This window comes from Thunnus maccoyii, chromosome 12 (genome assembly GCF_910596095.1).
Source record: "Thunnus maccoyii chromosome 12, fThuMac1.1, whole genome shotgun sequence".
NCBI classification, from domain to species: Eukaryota; Metazoa; Chordata; class Actinopteri; order Scombriformes; family Scombridae; genus Thunnus; species Thunnus maccoyii.
Genome location: NC_056544.1, coordinates 19,792,398 through 19,812,750, shown reverse-complemented (window position 1 = coordinate 19,812,750; position 20,353 = coordinate 19,792,398). Strand labels below are relative to the sequence as shown.

General features: G+C 37.8%; 3 protein-coding genes across 3 annotated transcripts; all 3 read right to left on the bottom strand.

The window, feature by feature from the left end:
• Positions 1-70: 70 nt before the first annotated feature.
• Positions 71-8,406, bottom strand: ftr67 (finTRIM family, member 67). Its single transcript, XM_042427983.1, has 7 exons — positions 7,719-8,406; positions 5,381-5,476; positions 4,972-5,205; positions 4,659-4,818; positions 4,460-4,561; positions 2,157-2,255; positions 71-627 (listed from the first exon to the last, which is right to left on the bottom strand). Exons 1-7 carry the CDS (start codon positions 8,316-8,318, stop codon positions 560-562), a joined length of 1,359 nt encoding a protein of 452 aa, XP_042283917.1. The 5' UTR covers positions 8,319-8,406; the 3' UTR covers positions 71-559.
• Positions 8,407-12,277: 3,871 nt separating this feature from the next.
• On the bottom strand, positions 12,278-15,618 carry si:ch73-52e5.2 (protein THEM6). The gene is made up of 3 exons (XM_042427987.1): positions 15,511-15,618; positions 14,435-14,939; positions 12,278-13,592 (listed from the first exon to the last, which is right to left on the bottom strand). Exons 2-3 carry the CDS (start codon positions 14,933-14,935, stop codon positions 13,485-13,487), a joined length of 609 nt encoding a protein of 202 aa, XP_042283921.1. The 5' UTR covers positions 14,936-14,939; positions 15,511-15,618; the 3' UTR covers positions 12,278-13,484.
• A 992-nt stretch (positions 15,619-16,610) lies between these two features.
• Positions 16,611-19,371, bottom strand: LOC121908758 (protein THEM6-like). The gene is made up of 3 exons (XM_042429027.1): positions 19,067-19,371; positions 17,217-17,724; positions 16,611-17,064 (listed from the first exon to the last, which is right to left on the bottom strand). The coding sequence occupies exons 2-3, from the start codon at positions 17,718-17,720 to the stop codon at positions 16,957-16,959; spliced, it is 612 nt and encodes a 203-aa protein (XP_042284961.1). The 5' UTR covers positions 17,721-17,724; positions 19,067-19,371; the 3' UTR covers positions 16,611-16,956.
• Positions 19,372-20,353: the final 982 nt, after the last annotated feature.

Genomic DNA, 20,353 nt, shown 5'->3' with positions numbered 1-20,353 from the left:
CAACCTGTTGTCCCACTTAATGCCCGTACTTGTTCAGCTCCCATGCAAATAAACACCGCCCTTGAGAACGTCTAGTTTGTACAAGTCTGTTTGTTTTTTAATGTCAGCGTGTCACAAATCACAATATATTACATGTTTCTGTAAACCAAAATGATTGTTGCAGAGAGTTTTGGCTATAAAAAACAGAGGAAAATAATTATAAAAGCATATCTTCATAAAAACTAAAACCATAGTGAGTTTCAAGGCAGTTCCATTGTCAATACTGAAGTTATAGTGAGTTCAGTCTAGCTTTGTGCTGCGTAATACTTAATAAAGTAAATACATTGTCAGTGTGGCACTATAGGAGTGCGTGAGGCTCTCCTCGTCTCTTTCCCACCTGCACTAATGCACATACGTACAACTGATTGGTAAAAAACTAATTCTATAAGATGAATTATTAAATGTACAAATTCATGAGTGTCAGTACAGGGAGGGAAAAGGAGAAGAAAGCACTCAAGAATGATGACATTCAACTCCTTCTTGTGCATGTGAAATGTTGATCTTGATGTCCACTAGAAGTCTATTTCCTCCTGGGGTGAGCGCGTCGTTGAAGGTGCCTCTGCCTGGATCCTGACGAGAGTTTAGAGCCTAAGCAGGCAGAACAGGAAATTAGTTAACAGCACTCTGAGGTTAGAAGAGACGTTAAGACTAGGATGACATGTTAGAACAGAGCTCACAAACATGCTGCCATACATTTATCTGTAGCGGGTGGTAGACCACAAACAGCACCAGTAATATTATTTTCCAGTTAGTTTTAGTTATTTTATTTTTCTATGATATGGTTCATTTATTTAGATCTGGTCAGGAAAATCAGATGTAAATTAGGCTTCTAGGAGTAACTCTGGCTCATCTGAAGTTTTTTTTTTTCTTGTACTGTAGCTAAATGAGCATAATGAGAAAAAATTCAATAACATGTTAATTTCATCAAGCTCAAGACTGCATTTTCACATGTTTCACTATATTACCAGTGTTGCCAGATTGGACAGTTTTCTGACCAGTTGGGAAACTTTTTATTTAATCTGGCAGGTCAAAAGTTTTGGGCATGTTGTGATAATTTGGGCTATTTTTTGTCCCATTTGTCCAGTTTCCACCACTGAAAGTTAGGCTATACTCCAATAACGTTCATGTCATATCAGAGTTATCATAATTATGAGTTTCTGACTTGTAAGTAGCGTTCATGTCAACATCCAGGTCCAGGTAACAATGTTTTAATGCTTACACGACCAACTCTGTAATCATATGCTAACCGTCTTGATGTGGTGAAAGTTCATGTGTGTGCAAGTGGTTAATGTGGGAAACTTTCCCATCTCTACCATCCATCCTATTACGACGCCAACGTGGCGTCAGCTCAACACAACTGGGCAGCATCTATGCTTTTATTGGCTACTTTTTATCCTATCAGACAACACCGTTCATTACCTGAGATGAAATATTCCAAGAAAGGTTTAGGCCTACACTTTGTATTCGAATATTTTAACTTTTTAAATTACCTGCTTCCTCTAGTTTTTATAAATTTTGTAAAGCACTTTGAGCTGCTTTTTGTGCATAAAGCTGCTATTTAAATAAAGTTTATTAGTATTATTATTTCTAAAGTCAGGTGTTTTTGTTTTGTTAGCTGAGGTGTTGGCATCATGTGAGAAAATGCATATTTTAAATATTTTAAATGTACCAACTTATTAGTATTGTAGTTAAAAAATGCATTATTTATGTATTTAAGTGATCAATAACATAAAAGCAACAATCAAAAGGATGTTAAGAACAAATGGTGTAAATGTGGTTAGCCTGCTCATTAGCACAGATTTGTACTAAGAAGGACACTAAGCATCATTTTAAAGAGGTTGGACAAATACAATCAGCCATTCTGCTGCATGTTTCAGAAAATCTGAACATCTAAAGACTAAATAATAAACTTAAATAAACTGAACTTGAATCTAAAACCGAAAGCTAAACAGGTCTTAATAAAAACAATCATTTACAGAAATATGCAATAAATTGAAAATGTTTGTTTCTCTCTTTCACTGAAAAGATAACATTTCTGATACTGTTTGGTTGGCATACAATGAGTTCTACATACTGTTTTACTAGTATTATCATTTTTTGATAAGGGTTCAAATTACCAAACGGTGAGAAGACAAACGTGGGCACAGCAGGTGCTGGAGTGAGGAAAGGGTTGAGAGGGTTCACAGGACTTTGGTCCAGGCCGAGTGGAGGGATGACTGCAAGCACAAAGAGAACAAACAGTATTACTACAGAGTCTCAGCGGGGCCGCCGTCATCCTTACGCTTGTGTAGAATCAGCAAACTCAACTGTAAACAAACAAGTTGAGTAAGGTGTTTGTGCTGCGCGGTAATGTGGTTACACACATAATGATTTAAAGATTTTGGCTACTGCTCATATGTGCTTCAATGATAATTTATGACACAAAATAATAACTCAAATCAGAGGTAATTTGGAGTTCAATAGTTAAGTGAGCTGGATTTTTGAATGTATTTAAGAGTCGGACATAAACATGTTTTCTTCATATTCGTCCAGATTTCAACATTCCTACAGTAAAAACGGTTCTGGGAGGTTCTTATATTCTTCTTATATGTTTTATATTTTATTAGGATGCTCTTTTATAACTTCACAGTTATTCCAATTCAGCAGTTGGGAAACAAAACTTATGCTTTTAAGCTAGATCTCAAAGTGTGTCAATAACTAGCCCTTAGGCTCGAATTCAACATGCTGTTTCGACCAAATGTCTTATATACAGACTGAGTTTATCTAGATTATATCGAGATCCAGATGCTACATTTTATTTAATCTGTAAGCCTGATATTTGTTACCACTACAGCCCGACTGATACTGGACTTTTTAGGCAGATACTGACATCGATATTTAGGAGTTTTAAAAAAAACTACTACGCAGCCTGGGAAGGGCTATGGAGAAAAAAAATCTATCTATATTCTATCTATTGTGCTCTGGATTTAATAATTTTTACTCTCAATTCACCTGAATTCACCCTCCTGCCTCGTTCTCTCATCCTGCGTACACCCTCACTATGGATTACTTGGATTTAATAAGGCTTTATTCTAATCTTGGACTAAGATATGTGGATATACTTCAGGTTTTGGCTTGTAAGCACAAAACCGTATTATCTCTGAGATCCCTTCGACATATTCTGCAGGATAACTTGACTTTTTTGAGGTTAAAACTTTCATGCACTTGCGGATGTCATCCAGTTCATAAAAACTCAGCTTCAGGGTGCTGGAGCACTTCATGCATATATACAGCTAATCCTGGCTCTCTGCCCTCTAAAAGAGAGGAACAGGCAAAATAAATAAAATGGATAAACCAAGAGCGCTAATTTGTTTTTTTGTTTTTTTCGCCGTGGCCCCTATCAGCTAATAGTAATTTTTTCGAGATATAACATGAACAAACAATCTTGATATGAATCCCTTGTTACTGAGCAGAACATTTTAAAGTTAAAAAAATCAACTCGTCAGTGCTCTCTGGTGGATAAAGACACTTAAATGACTTCAAACCTAAAATCAGCCTTATTTCTGTACGGAAATTTCTTCTTACTTATCAGCTGACGCATTCACTGATAACAATGTGTGCAATAAGCTAATATTGGAAATGTTTAAATGTGATTAGAGGACACTTTTACTTTCACACTGAACACTTTAAATGGACAAATGCATCCTTGAATACTAAAAGTGGTTTAAAAGGACTGGATCTCAGTGTGTCTTCGATACATTTTGGGGTGTTTTGACATGTTTTGATTGTATTAAAAAGGTGGAGTCAGTGATTCTGGAGAAAGATTGTTCAATACATGTTTTGTCAAATTAAGCAAATGTCTCCTCACAGTCCACTAGCTGTCTATTCTGTGCACTGAAAAAAATCTGAGCAAGCAGCTGTTTAAATCACACAAATATCCTGCTGTACATGGGTTGAGCTTATTAACCGTATCAATGAATCAATAAATACAAACACTGTTGATTTCTTCCTATGGAGGCGACATGCAAACTATTTTGGTTCAGGAAATTTCTGCTGACAGTCAGCCTGGTGAAGGTAGTTTGTCTGGCCATTGTCCTCTCAGCTTTCCAGGAGCTGCAGCTGACAGACGGCTGCTTCTGTGAACAGAAACGCTGAACGCTGGTCGAGTAAGAGGCGGGGAGTGTGGATGGACGGTTGTGGTCACATAAGATGATTTTTTTTTTCTGCACATGATAAAGTGTGAGAGGAACAGAGGTGACTCTACAGCTGACGCATCGCTCTGGATTCCTCCATATTTCTATTTTGGTCGTTGACTTGGCAATGCACGTCCACAAATTTGGGGGGGCGGAGCTTTCTCCAGAATGACTGACTCTACTTTTATGAGCTGTAAATGCTGTAAAACATATTTTAAAGACTAGCATGAACAGGTTTATACACTCACCTAGTGTTGCTTCCATTTGTACAGTCGACGCGGCGTCACCGGGCTCGGTCTTATCTAGCTGGACACCGGGGTGTGGAGGTCCTACAATCACTACGTCTCTCACTACAAAAGAAAGAAAGAAAAAAAAAATCACATCAACAGAGATGAGAGAGTCACCTATGTCAGATAAAAACTCTCATATCTATGCAGAGTTCTCTACCTTTTTCGTAGATGCTGACAAATCCTCCCTGGCAGACCTCCTGCAGCAGTCCTTTAAAATCTGACACAGCTGTCATCACGGGGCCAAAGGTGAGGTTGGGGTCCATGTTGATTGAAGGTAAAGCTGACAGCACGGGTGGAGCTTGGAGCGACTGACAGCTCTGGTAAGACAGATACAGACATCATGAGGGTATGACATTAAGTTACTTTCCTGAAAATCTGAAAACTGCCACGAAAACACCACAAATAAGACTTTTGTTTTCATTTTGCAAAGTCTTTCCGAATCAAGCTGTATAATGTTTGAGTGTTATTACTTGAAGGAAATGGATGTGGTCCTCAGTGTGAGACAGTTTGTCCAGTTCAGCCTCATTCTTCTTCTGCTCAGCAATCTCCTTCTGTATCTTCTCCAGCAGCTGCTCAGCCTGACTGACGACCGTCTTTTCCTGGGCTCTGATCAGCTCTCTCACCTCGAACCGCTTCAGCTCGATGGAGCGAATCAGTTCAGTGAAGACCGCGTCGCTCTCTTCAGCTGCTGCCCGAGCAGAGCGCTAGAGGGAGACAGACGTCAGGAAATTTATTAGAAAGAACAGACAGCAAACTGAAACAGAAGACTTACTGCTTCGAGAGAATGTATCAGAGAGTCTGGCAGTAATGGTGATAAAATAAAATGATGAACTGTTAACAGCATTTAGACGTCAGATCAAACTGCGTGACGACACTTACAGTGAGAGAATAGATGGCGTGTCTCAGGTCCTGGGCCTCCTTCTCTCTTTGCTGGATTCTCAGCTGAGAGGTCTGCTTCATGTCTCCGAGCTGCCTCTGAGGAAAAATGTTGAACTCAAAGTCAGTTTTACTTCATTGAAATCTGAGTATTATGCTGCACCAGGTTATAGGTTGCATTTCATTGTTCATGTGTTTGTGTTTCTGTGCCAACCCCTTATATGTCATTATATATGACAATCATTGTTTACAGTATGTTCCTATAGGTGCCAAGGCTGAAGTTGGCTTGTGATTCAGGAATTTCAGAGGAACCTGTGAGATAATATCAGCCGAGTCTAAGCTGCAATACTTATAGTTGCGAAACAGATTTAGTAGTAAAAGCCTTAACACTGTTTAAAACCCACTTTCACGTTGTTTAACCTTGATTCTACTTGTGAAAACAGAAGAAAAGGGTCATTTCACTGCTTTTTCTCTCCATACAATCCACATTAGACCATTTCTACATGAATTAACACTGTAAATAAAAAGACTCATTGAACTTAGATAAGATTAACAGGGACACTTCAAAGATTCAAAAGAACTAGAGTTGGTCCCCGGGTGCTGTACTGCAGCTGCTCGCTGCTCCTAATGTGTGTGGGTACATCGGGTGGGTCAAATGCAGAGGATCGGTTTCATTTGAATGCATGTGAGTGCTGAGAAATGGCAATTAAGAACTCTTAATCTTAATTTGTCAAACCTTAAACTATAAGAAAACAGAAGAAAGGGGTGATTATCGTTTTTTCTCCCATCTAGTTAACATTGGTCCCTAAGACTGGTCAAACCTAGTCTAGATTAACATGGAGGTTCCATACTCTTCCATTTGAAACCTTAAAACTAGAGCTGCAACAACTGACCATTTTATCGATTAGTTTCCCATTATTAAATTAATCTGCAACGATTTAGGTAATTGATTAATAGTTTTGAGTCATTTTTTAAGTCCAGCTTCTCAAATGTGAATAATTTCTGGTTTCTTTAGTCCTCTATGACAGTAATCTGAACATGTTTGTGTTGCAGACAAAACAAGATATTTGAGGACGTCGTCTTGGGTTTTTGGAAACAGTGGCAATGACAATGATCAAAAATAAGTCAAAAGCACTACTTAAATTGAATTTTTTTAAAATCAGGAAAAGGGGCAATTTCAGTGCCTTTCCTCCATTCTGACCACATTCAACCAAGTCTACATCAAAACACACTGTACTTAGACTTGTCTTACCTGGACCAGATTAACATGGGGACTATGATAAACATTTTAAACCCCTTGTTACATTTATGAAACCCTATTCTGCTTGTGAAAACTTAAAAAAGGTGATTTCTCTACTTCTGATCCATCTAAGTTGCATCAGGTCTAGATTTTTAAAAAATGTATTTTACTCAGTGGTTGAAGAAGTATTCAGATCCTTTACTTAAGTACCAATACAGCAATGTAAAAATACTCATTACAAGTAAAAGTCCTGCATAAATCCTACTTAATTAAAAGTACATATGTATTAGCATTAAAATGTACTTAAAGTATTAATGTAACAGCAGTATTATTATATATGACATCATTAGATTATTAATACTGAAGAATCAGTGTTAGAGCAGCATGTTACTGTTGTAGCTGCTGGAGGTGGAGCTAGTTTCAACTACTTTATATACAGTTAGCTAGTTTAGTCCAGTGGTTCCCAACCTATGGGTCTGTGCCCTTCAAAGGGTCACAAGATAAATCTGAGGGGTCGTGAGATGATTAATGGGAGAGGAAAGAAGAAAAAACAAAGTTCTGATACACAAATCTGTTTTCAGTTTTGGGGCTTTTTCTCTAATCTTTGATTTTTGATGAAATATTGGATCATTTGAACATTTATTGAAATGAAACCATGTGAGAAGTTTAGAGGGAAAAATCACTATTTGGTGGAGCTGTTAACAACTCATAAACATCTGAAATGTGACCCCGACTACACACTGCTTTTTGTAAGAGGACAAAGCCAAAAAGGTTGGAAACCACTGGTTTCATCTTTAACAATGTGTTGTATTTTAAAAACTTGTTATATTATCCATTGTGTCAAATCTTCACCTGAAAAGTAACTAAAGCTGTCAAATAAATGTAGTGGAGTAGAAAGTACAATATTTCCCTCTGAAATGTAGAAAAGTGAAAGTATAAAGTAGCATCAAATGGATATACCCAAGTAAAGTACAAGTACCTCAACTTAAACACAGTACTTGAATAAACGTACTCAGTTACTTTCCACCACTGACTCTATTTAGAAGTGTCCAGTAGCTGGTCAGCAGCCTGTTGTCTTGAATCAATCAGATAATTGATTACCTGCTTCTGTTGTATCTCTGCCTCAGCCAGCACCGTGTCGTGTCCTTTGTGCTCGTCTGTCAGACACAGATAACAGATGCACTGCTTGTCAGTGCGGCAGTAAACCTCCAGCAGCTTCCCGTGCTGGGGACAGATCGTCTCCTGGAGCTTTTTGGTGGCTGAAACCAGCTTGTGCTTCTTGAAAACAGCAGACTCGTAGTGAGGCTGGACGTGGACGTCGCAGTAGGACGCCAGACACACCAGACACGAGTTGACAGCCTTGTTTTTCCTCCCGGTACACACGTCGCACTCAACGTCGTCGGCTTCGGCAAAACTTTGGTTTGCAGGTGTTTGCGTGACGTCTTGGAGTCCAGTCTTTTTGAATCTCTCCACCACGTCGGCCAACATGGTGTTTCTGGCGAGCAACGGCCTCGGGTTGAAGCTCTGCCTGCACTGCGGGCAGACGAAGACCCCGAGGTAGTCGTCCTGGTCCCAGTAGTTCTGGATACAGTCCGAACAGTAGCTGTGGCCGCACGGGATGGTCACAGGATCCCGCAACACGTCCAGACATACCGAGCAGTTGAACTGGTCCTTGTCCAGTACCACTCCTGCTTGAGCCATCGTCTGAAAAACACTGAAACGTATGTAGAAGCGTAGAGAAGACTCAGGAACTAGACAGACTGTCGCTTTGTTTACAGGAAGTGAACAAGAGGGGGCGTGGCCAGCTGTAATGTAGTTTCGAAATAAAAGTCATTTAAAAGCTATTTAATATTTAAAGATCCTCTTCAGTCCACATGTTTTAACACGTTAAATACTCTGCTTTGAATAATAATGTGTGTCTGATATGTTTTTTCCACAAAAAAGTATATTTACCACGTTAAAATCCTTAAAACGGCTTTTACTCCTTGTCCCTCATTAAAATACTGCAAACAAACAAATACTGTTTGTTTGACACAAGATCTCTCCTACTTGACCGTATAGTTCATTCTCAGTGTATAAACTACTATTATTGGTCATATTTTTATTCCCTGATCCCAGCTTCTCATGTTGAATAATTTCTGGTTTCTTTAGTCATCTATGACAGTAACCTGAACATTTTTAGGTTGTGGACAAAACAAGACATTTGAGGACGTCATCTTGGGCTTTGTGAAACAGTGATCAACATTTTTCATCATTTTCTGACATTTTATAGACAAGACAACTAATCGGTTAGGTGAGAAAATAATCGACAGATTAATCAGATTAATTACAGATTCATTAATTAATAATGGCAATTATCATAAATTGTAGCCCTGTTTAAATACATTTTTTGAAATCAGAAAAAGGGGCAATCTCACTGCTTTTCCTCCATCCTGACCACATGCAACCAAATCTACATCTGAACACACTGTACTTAGACTTGTCTTACCTGGACTAGATTTACATGGAGACTCTAAAGACTGTTTAAAATCCCCTGTTAGATTTGCAGAACCTTGTTCTGCCTGTTAAATCTTTTCTCTGCTTATGGTCCATCTAAACTACATCACGTCTTGATTTTAAAAAAATCATTTTACTCAGTGGTGGAAGAAGTATTCAGATCCTTTACTTAAGTAAAAGTACCAATACAGCAATGTAGAAATACTCCATTACAAGTAAAAGTCCTGCATGAAAAATCCTACTTAAGTAAAAGTACATAAGTATTAGTAGCTAAATGTACTTAAAGTACCAAAGTAAAAGTACTAATTTCCTCCCTCTGACTGTTTTATTATTATATATGACATCATTAGATTATTAATACTGAATCATCATTGTGTAAGCAGCATGTTACTGTTGTGGCTGCTGGAGGTGGAGCTAGTTTGAACTACTTTATATACAGTTAGCTCGTTTAGTCCAGTGGTTACCAACCTAGGGGTCAGGCCCCTCCAAAGGGTCACCAGATGAATCTGATGGGTTGTGAGATGATTAATGGGTAAGAAGAAAATACAAAGTTCCGATACACAAATCTGTTTTTATTATTTTCGTTGATGTTATTGTTGGTGCTGTGCATCTCTGTCTCTCTCTCTCCCCCTCCCTCTATCACCCTCAACTCAACCAATCAAAGCAGATAGCCGCCCACCCAGGGCCCGGTTCTGCTTGAGTTTTCTTCTGGTTACCAGGGAGTTTTTCTTTGCTGCTGTCACCAAGTGCTTGCTCATGGGGGAATATTGGGTCTCTGTAAATTTAAGAGCACGGTCTATATGTGGAAAGTGCCCTGAGATAACTTATGTTATGATTTGGTGCTATATAAATAAAATAAATTGAAAAAAACGTATGTGTACTAGAGGCTTCAAGTTTCCACATCACACTTGTATAAGTTGCATACTGCCCCTAACGAGGTGTGATGTCACAAATCATGCTAATAGGTCCACCCCTTAAAATCAGATTTTTAAAGAGCACAGAGAAACTTTCCAGCTTAAGCAGATGAATGTGAAAACAGCCTTCAAGTGTCAAACTCTGCACATCATACTCTGCACAGAAATGTGGAAAAAAAATATGTAAACTGTATTTCTTTATATATCTTTGCACATGCACATCCCATACTCTATTGAGTGTTTTCTATGTTGTGGATTTGGAACAAACAAACCTCCTGCACTCAAAAGTACATAAATATTATCAGTGGTGGACAAAGTACTCAGATCTTTTACTTAAGTAAACGTAGCAATACAACAATGAAAAAAAATATTACAAGTAAAACTCAGCAGTAACTGGCAGCTGATTCATTGTTGTGTGCATATAAGCAGCATTTTTATGTTCAAGGTAGAGCTAATTTTAACACTTTATAGGCCACTGTATAGTCTAATATACACATAACAATGCATATATAACAAACTGATCATGTTTTATGTATAAAATTTTGATCTGAAAAGTAACTAGTAACTATAGCTGTGACATAAATGTAGTGGAGTAGAAAGTACAATATTTCCCTCTGAAATGCAGTGGAGTGGAAGTATAAAGTAGCAGAAAACAGAAATACTCAAGTTAAGTACAATTACCTCATTATTACCTCAAAATTGTACTTAAGTACAGAACTTGAGTAAATGTACTTAGTATCAAAAAGTATCAAAAACATACAGTAAGTACTCATAATGTAGAATGACCCATTACAGTCTTTTTATTACAGTGGAGATATTATTGCTGATGTATTAACATGAAAGCAGCATTTTAATGTTGTGGTTGGTCAAAATTGAGCTACTGGTATTTATAGCCTACTGTTGGGTAGTTGTCATTCAGTTTCATTGTATGTTTTACAAATAAATATTCTTTAAACATATTTGAAAGCTACTATGTGCACACTACTGACTGATAGCTGTCAAAGAAGTAGTAAAGAACACAAAAAGTGAGTTGGTATTGAATCACCTACACACCGAATGGAGGAAAATGAAACCTTATGGACGATCATCTTTGTGCTCTGACATGCAAAAACATGCAAAGTCTCTTCTGGAAACCCTTTTATTTATTCATTCATGAGTTATTTATTTATTTTGGAAAAAGAGTAACACCCACACTTACTCCAAAGCCACGGTTTTAATAGACAACGTTTTGATCCAAGTCCGATATTTGTCATGATATTTGTATTTACATTCATATTTTTTATATTTTTATTTACATTTATTTGTTAGTTTTTCAATTCTTTGTTATCCTCACTTTTCTCTTTCTTGTCTAATGTGTCTTGTCTGTTGACTGATATTTACTTTTTTTCTGTGCTTTTATGTTTGTAAAATAATCTCTTGCAATAAAAAGTAATAAACTCTCCAAAGTCTCCTTGGGAAGCCAGTAGTGGAGGAAGATTCTTTACTTAAATAAAGCACTCACATTACAAACTCTTGAGTTCAAGTATTATCAGCAAAATGTAGTTTAAGTATAAAAAATAAAAACTCAATGCAGAAGAATGACCCCTGTCAGCGTTATATTGTTATATATTACTGGATTATTATTATTGACGCATTTACATTTAAGAAGCATTTTAAAGTTGTAGCTTGTCAATGTCAAGCTAATTTTACTCAAATCATCATGTACGGTTAGGTAGTTTTAACTATTAAAATGCAACACATTTTACACACTGCTCATATGTTCTATAGCTAAAATCTTAATATAAAAAAATACAATTGCAACTATAGCTGTAAATTTTTTTTTGTTGTTATTGTGTTGTGTGTGAGTAGAGTAGAAGTTGAGTTGCAGAAAAATGGAAATACTCCAATTATGTAAAAGTACATTTACAATTAAACTTATATACAATAATTTGAGCAAATGTATTTAGTTATATTCCTCTACTGCCAAAAGACCCATTTGACAAACACATTCAACTCAGAAAAAAAAGTCATCTGCTTTTATTCATTTAAAGGCCATCTGTAGAAGACGTGTTTTCCTGGAGTACATACTGTATATACTGACTCTACCCGTCACATCTAATATCGTAATTGAGCTGCAAATAGGTAATAAGGAACACATCTTGGTCCATGTTCAGTATAGGCCCATAAACAGTGCATTGGTATCTCAGGTTAATACTATATTACAAACCCATGTAAGGAGAGCCAAATGACTGAGATCCAATCACCCAAACATAGTTTCCAATGCATTTTTTAATTTAAAATGCCTTCAAATAATTGACACAATAAATAACGTTTGGTACATTAACACATCTCCATAATCATAAATAACATAAGTGGAAAATAAAAGGACAGTGTATATCTTCAAGCCCAAATCAATTAAAAAGTATTTTGTTGTCAGTGCATCAATAACATAAATGACATGTAGACATAAAAGAATGGATTTCGTTTTCCCTCCTTACAGAACAATACATTACTTTGGTCACAAACTAAAGCTTTTATGCATTAAAGGGACAGTTCCAGATTTCAAAAGCCTGTCTTTCTTAAAAACAAGCATCATCCTAACATTCACCGTTTATTGTTTGTTGCGGGTTTTGAAAAGTTGCCAGCAACCTTGGATAATCTTTTACTTATTACGCCTGTCAGTTTGGATTCAAGCACTTTCTGCTAAAACTAATTGCAATTCCAGTTAAGCATCCCACCCTTTAAATGCACAAACAAAAACAATACTATATTGATTAATGGATCCCTCAGAATTGAATAATCCCTTTCAGATTGTTAACAGGAATTGCATTTGTCTACTCATTTGGGATTCCTTGTGCAAAATGCTGATGGGAAGATTAAAACAGTACATGTTCATAACGTCCATTCAAGTATTTCATCACTTACATTTTTGTAAAAAGTTCATCTTTAACTGAAATTGTAACTGTCAACTAACAACTTATCGAGAGAAACAGGCACAAAAAAATTCTTCTGTTTGTTTCAAAACATGCACTGATGTCAGTGGAAGATTATCTTTTTGCTCTACATGCTTACCTGAAGTCAGGGTTTTTGCTAAATGATAATGAAGATGTCTAAAAGCCAGTCTATTCACAGTCAACTACTAAATAAGCTGCAGGGATAAAGCTAGGTTCTTGTGTCACTTTCTTTGGAGAAAACAACTTCCAGTATGATCCCAATGCACAAGTGCATTTTAAAACATGGAATACCTTACAGTTCAAGTTTTCATAATCAGCTGTCTGAAGTATTTCTGTTCACATCTTACAAAAATACACGTAACAGGTAGGATAGACCCGAAACAGATAAGTGGAATCTTGTAAGTCAACTAAAAACGCTCTACAGTGTTTTACCATGTGTGTGCATGTATGTATATTGTATATGTGCGTGCAATGCTAATGATATGTGGGACTACACTCATGGAACGCGGCGTCATGGTGTGGCTTCACTTGTTCTTCTCTTCCAGTCCACTCTCTGCCCTCAGGGCCTGGCTGCTGGCTGAAATGAAGCTGATCCAGTGTTTGAGGTCTTCGGGAAACTCTGGACACTCAATCTGCACACACAAAGTTAGAAGAAACATCTGAAACAATTTTGATAATCAATGAATCATGTAAAGATCCCCTCCAGACTTGTGCATGGGAGGCTTCAAGTTTCCACATCACACTTGTGGTAGTTGACTGGCTCTAAAGTAGTTGTGATGTCACAAATCCTGCTTGTAGGTACAAGCCTTAAACTCAGATTTAAGGTGGGTGCAGAGAAACTTTCCTCTTCTGTACATGAATGTAATGAAAACATTTTCCTAGTGTCAAACTAGACATACATCATTCTGCACAGTGAAGCTCAAACATGCAACTGAAAGAACAAGAAGAAAAACTTTTTTGAGTGGAAGGAGACTTTAAGTATTTTTTTAAGCAAAAACAACAAACTCAAACAAACAAAACCCAACAAACCTAAATACCAGCTTCTCAAATATGAGTATTTAATGCTTTTCTCTATCTTGTGATTGTAAACTTAAAATCCTTGGCTTTTGGATGTTTGTTCGGACAAAACAAGACATTTAAAGATGTCACTTATGGTTTTATAAACTTTTCATGGACATTTTTCAATATTTTCTGTCATTTAAATAAACAATTTTATAGATTAAACGATTAATCAATTGTAATTGGGTTGCCCTGGTGCACTAGAGGTTAAGGTGTCTACCATGAAGTGACCTTTTTTGCATGTCATTATCTCTCTTCTCTCATTTTTTTTTAATCATCCTTCTACTCTCAACTTAGTAATAAAAGGAATAAGACAAAAAAAAAACACATACATACAACACAAAAACAAAATAAATGCCATATTAGTCAGTAATGAAAATACCAGTACTTTACTCCATCTCCTGCTATCACTCACCTTCCTTTTGCAGACAAACTCGATAATCCTCTCCGGGCTGCAGCGCACCACATTCTGCCTGCAGAGCATAACCGCAGAGACAAAACCATCTTTCTTGGACACAAAGCGTTGCTCCAAGTAAAAGGCCTTCTCGTCCCATCCCACCACTTTGGTCCGAATCTCAAAAGCCTCGCCGAAGGCCAAGGAGCGTCGGTAGCGGATGGTGGAGGCCCCTACCACCATTTTGGCCCCCAGTTTGTGTGAGGCCATGAACAGCCCGTTTCGCATGTAATGGTGGAAGCGGGCAAAGTCACACTCCCTCAGGTATCGGGAGTTGTTCATGTGGCCCATGTAGTCCAAATCATGGGGAAGGACCATGCCATCAATGCTTTGCTCAGCTAGGATGTCCCATATTCGGGGTTGGAACCATGCCTGGAAGAACACCTGGGCCCCGCGCAGGAAGTACCATACATCCACACTGCAGAAGAGCAGGAGGAGGACTCCCAGCACCAGCAGCAACATCTCTCTAGAACAACAGTCCAAATATTATTAAGACAACTTTGAAGTCTAATTACACACACACATACACACACACACACACACACACACACACCTCCATGTGACTGAAACAGCTGAGTTTATATCACAGTCCACAATATTTCAATCTCAAACACATTAATTTAAAGCAGTTACTGTTTCATAAATTCATTAGCACACTCAATATTCAACTAAATGCACCTTTGACCTCATCAATGACAATGCAGATCTGTAGAGAAACATGTGAATGTTTTGTTTTCACTCGTAAAGCCGAAAATATATCAGATTAAATTAAAATACAGACGCAGCATATTGTCACAATCATCCACTTCAACCTTGAGAGGACCGGGAAGCTAACGCCGCTGCATTCAGATGAACAGGGCGCAACCTGCTGTGACAGCCAAATCTGTTAGCTTAGCTGTTAGCCACCAGCAGTTGGTGGCCTTGGCATGATAAACACACTCCAGCCGATGAAACATGCAGCCGCTATTTTCAAAGTCAACATTTAAGTAGAAAATATAAAGACCGTAGAGTGGTCTTGTTGTGACTGTAAAACTTACTGTGCGTCCAGAAGAGAGTGCTAACATTGGATGCGATTCAACTTGAGGAAACCGGTAGAATGAATGAACACGACTTCCGGGTCTGTGACGATGCGCAACGTCGTTGGTTGCCTTGTCGGCATGGTTACAAATATTCATATTCAATGATTGACGTCATCATGGTTTATGCTGTCTGTTAGTAACACAATCCGAAGATAGCAAAATATTATATGAACGTAAATAAATGTTAAATGCAATTTTAATCCGGTTTATGAAGAATTCCTGCAAATCCCTGAATTTTACATCTTCGAAATAAAAAACTATTGCTGAGATGTGTTAAAGTTTAGAAATTAATAGAGTCAGTGACTCTCTATTAACCCTTACAGACGAATATGTTACTATATTTTTCAGTTAGTATTATTTTTGTTTTATTTTTTGTCATTAATTAATTAAACTTCAATCTTCTCTTTCTTTTGCTACTTAACCACACGACACAGATCTGTAAAGTTTGTCATTAGATAAATCATTGTGGAATTACACATTTTTTAAAAGTTTGTGCTGTCAAGCTCTAAGTGACTGTTCTGGAAAAAAACAGCATGATAAAAGTGAAGTTTTATACATGTAATGTAACATAACCTAAAAGCCCAAAGTCTGTATATTCTGCCACCAGCAGTCGGTTTCAGTTGGGTGTTGACATTGTTACATCGACCATTGTGTCTGATCTGTGATCAAGCAAATACTGACAAGCATCTTTTATCTAATATGTTGCTAATGTAACATTCTTGGTCTTTCCTGTTGGGCTACTGCTACTGTTATGTTTTATTTCTCTTACAACTGTACCTATTTGTTGTTATACCACCTTTGGTTTAATTCTTATTTATTGCATTGCATCTTTTCTTATTGCTGTTTCCTTCAATAATGTGTTCATAGTTTCTTGATTGCTTCCAGTGAAAACTTTTACGGGCCAACTCAAACTTTCTTGAGCACTTAATGGAAGCATGTAAGGCTCCCTGCACAGCTGTATATGCAATAATAATAATAATAATAATAATAATAATAATAATAATAATAATAACAATAATAACAATAATAATAATAAGAGAAGGGTGCAACAAAAGGACTTCAAAACTAATTTGTTTTATTGCTGCCATAGTGCAAGACCATACACTTTATACAATCATATTACTTTTCTACCGTATAGGTAAATGAGGATCATTAACCCTGCTTTTCAGCTTCTCTAAACAACATGGTTTGCTGGTTACGCCAGTGTTTCACATGTATTGGGATCTAAGTAAAGCTTGTTTTCAGAATTGTAGGCACGAGTGTGTTTAAGTCAAGTAAATGTCATCACTGAAGAGAGACAACAGCAGAGAAAATTCTCTCTCAGGCGACTTTGATTCATGGGCAGGTTAATTGGCTGGCTAAACAAAAAGCCAGTCTTTATAACTGCCTGTGCCATGTCCAGCCTTATTTGTTCTTCTCCTCTAGTCCACTCTCTGCCCTGAGGGCCTGGCTGCTGGCAGAGATGAAGCTGACCCAGTGCTGAAGGTCCTCTGGAAACTCAGGGCACTCCACCTGCAAAGAGACAATCACAGGCTCAAAGTCCATCAATTGACAGAGGATTTTTATGACCTTCTCAATGTGCTATTTGCATTTATCACTCTCAAGCTATGATTTTGTGACTGACCATTTCTGACAACTGGCTACTTTACAACACCCTTCCTTACCTTCCGCTTACACAGGTGCTGCATGATCTTGTCCGGGCTGCTGCGTATGACGCTCTGCTTGCAGTACATGACGGCACAGACCAACCCATCTTTTGTAGACACAAATCTCTGCTCCAGGAAAAAGGCTTTGTCATCCCATGTGACGATCCGACTCCGCAGCTCGTAACCCTCACCTATACACAGAGCCCTGCGGTAACGGATGGTGGTAGCCCCGACTACCATGGAAGCTCCGAGGGCTCGCAAGGCCTTGAACACACCGTTACGCGTGTAGAGAGAGAACCGGGCAAAGTCACACTCGCGCAGGTAACGAGCGTTGTTCATGTGGCACATGTCGATGTCGTGGGGAGTGACCAGGCCTGTTAGGATCTGCTCCGCTGTGACATCCCAGACTGGAGGCTGGAACCAGGCCCGGAGGACCACCGCAGCCACCCGCAGGAAGTACCACACATCCAGACTGCAGAAGAGAGCCAGCAAGGCGGCAAGCACCCACAGCACCCACCACATCTCTCTAGGAAAAGCACAAACACACACAGAAGAAGAAGCAGGTTACTGTGATGTGTAGCTTGGATGTAGTTTAAGAAGCCAAGGTGAGGTGGATGTATGGTAGTAATTAGTGGCTTGTAAGGGTGTCCAGTGCATAAATTTAAAAATATTGTTTGCAAGATGTAAAACTGAACTAATTGCACAACTTGTACTCTAAATATTAGCTTTTCTATTAAAGCACAGTCTGCATTATTTAAGTTCTTCAGCTCCAACTTTCATTTGCCCCCAATATACTTTTTCCCTGAAACACATGTATGGTATTTAGGCTATTAATAACTGAGAATCTTCCATAGTTGTGTTAAAGTTAAGCATGCTCTGTCTGGCTCAGAAGCACACATGACAAACACAATCCCTCTTTCTACTTGAATCTTACTTGAGACATTTACAGTAAATTATAGCAGTGTTTGTTATTGTGTTTTACACTGACCAATTCCTCTCGCCCTTTTTATGCAGGCATATTTCTCATGGGTATTTCATTTGTCTGACAAAAACATAATGTTGGAGTGATTTAATGGGTTTGATCCAGGGTGTGTAGCCCCTAATGTTGACATGAAACTTGCCCCCTTTTCTGGAGGTAAGCAATCCATTATTTTTCATACCTAACAGGGACTACAAGCAACAGATCCATTGTGATTCAGTTTCACTCTGACTCAACGCGAGTTTCCCACTTTTCAGGATACCTGTGAACTGATTTCACAAAACGTGAAGGTGGAAACAGGTTCTGCAGGAAAGGCTGGCTTCCTCTCACTGAAAAAACTGCATGTCTTTAAAGCAGGTGGTTAAAACTAAATGAAAAGATTACTAAATTTAAAATGTAGGATATAAAATACCTGCCCGCGTGGACGAAATTGCCAAACCAGCATGCCTTGTAAACAGATTTTTCATTCAACAATGTTGTCCTACTTGTATATTATTATACACACTGATCAAACCCTAAAGGTAGTTACTATTGTTAGCAAGGCTATGCTAACTAACCTAGAAAAAATCATAATTAGTTAGTTAATCACGACATTGCAATCAGTGCAATTACTACAAAAGTAATGGACAATGGATCACTGCATTAAGTCTAACAGTCTAGAAGTGGTCTTGTGTCAGAAATGTCATTCACCAGAGTTGAAAATACTGCTTTAAATGTAATTTCACATTTAAGCGAGAAACTTGATATAAAACTAAGGCTAACGTTACCTGTTGAGACGGTAACTTAGTTTTCCTGATATTTAACACATAAAAAGCCAGCCAGGACAAACTGGGATAGTAGAGATACACATTAATAGCTTAAACTTTAGGGCTAAATCCAATAAACTCACCTGCTGTGTGGTTTCCTCCTGAATCTGCAGAATCGACAGCACTGGAAACAACGTGAGTAAAGTCAAACGTTTCTCCACAAACTCAAAACACGTCCGGTTACAACCTTTAACATAAAAGTCTGACTGATAAACGTGTTTCCAACGGTCAACTAACGGCGAACAAACGAAAATACACGCAGTAATCTACTTTTATGTAGTAAAGTATTACTTTCATATAGTGTATAGAGCTGCGTTTCATACATCTGTACACATTTAATAACATTTCATTTTAGGGCAGGAGCGCTTCATTTTATTTTGTCCTCGCTGTTTCCATGGATCCCGTTCGTGTGCTCCCATACGCTCCACGGGACACGTTCACGGAGAACCTGGATGTGACGTAGGAGCAGAAAGGGCTGCGATGATTGGTTCACAAGTTATGAGACTTTTTCAACCGATTTTAACTATCATTTGGTTACAATACATAATAATTATTGATAGTCCACGTAATTATTGTGTTTTGTAACTTTAACTGAGTAAATTTACTCAAGTACTGTTCTTAAGTCCAATTTTAACCCACCTGTTCTTTATACTTCAACTCCACTACATTTCAGAGGGAAATATTGTACTTTCTACTCCACTACATTTATTTGACAGCTTTAGTTACTTTTCAGATTAATATTTGCCACAATGAATGATATAACAAGCTTTTTAAAATTCAACACATTGTTAAAGATTAAACCAGTAGTTTCTAACCTTTTTGACTTTTGACATCTTACAAAAAGCAGTGTGTAGTAGGGGTCACATTTCAGATGTTTATGAGTTAACAGTTCCACCAAATAGTGATTTTTCCCTCTAATCTTCTCACGTGGTTTCATTTTAATAAATGTTCAAATGATCCAATATTTCACCAAAAATCAAAGACTAGAGAAAAAGTCCAAAAACTGAGGACAGATTTGTGTATCAGAACTGTTTCTTCTTTTTCTTTTCTCTCCCATTAATCATCTCACGACCCATCAGATTCATCTGGTGACCCTTTGGAGGGGCCCGATCCCTAGGTTGGTAACCACTGGACTAGACTAGCTAACTGTATATAAAGTAGTTCAAACTAACTCCACCTCCAGCAGCTACAACAGTAACATGCTGCTCTAACACTGATGCTTCAGTATTAATAATCTAGTGATGTCATACATAATATATCAGTCAGAGGGACGAAATGAGTAATTTTACTTTTGAATAGGTTTTGAATACTTCTTGCACCACTGCTGTAGACACAACTATCAGAAAGTTAATCATCTTAAATAGAATCAC

Bases quoted from the DNA above. Each gene is read 5' to 3' on its own strand.
- si:ch73-52e5.2 (XM_042427987.1), bottom strand. From the start codon at position 14,935: ATGTTGCTGCTGGTGCTGGGAGTCCTCCTCCTGCTCTTCTGCAGTGTG. The intron at 13,593-14,434 runs GTGAGTGATAGC...TTGTGTGTGCAG, and splicing joins AGTTTGTCTGCAAAAGGAAG to ATTGAGTGTCCAGAGTTTCC.
- LOC121908758 (XM_042429027.1), bottom strand. From the start codon at position 17,720: ATGTGGTGGGTGCTGTGGGTGCTTGCCGCCTTGCTGGCTCTCTTCTGC. The intron at 17,065-17,216 runs GTAAGGAAGGGT...GTCTCTTTGCAG, and splicing joins AGCACCTGTGTAAGCGGAAG to GTGGAGTGCCCTGAGTTTCC.
- ftr67 (XM_042427983.1), bottom strand. From the start codon at position 8,318: ATGGCTCAAGCAGGAGTGGTACTGGACAAGGACCAGTTCAACTGCTCG. The intron at 5,477-7,718 runs GTAATCAATTAT...ATTTTTCCTCAG, and splicing joins CAGAGATACAACAGAAGCAG to AGGCAGCTCGGAGACATGAA. The intron at 4,562-4,658 runs GTAGAGAACTCT...TTTCTTTTGTAG, and splicing joins TGTCAGCATCTACGAAAAAG to TGAGAGACGTAGTGATTGTA.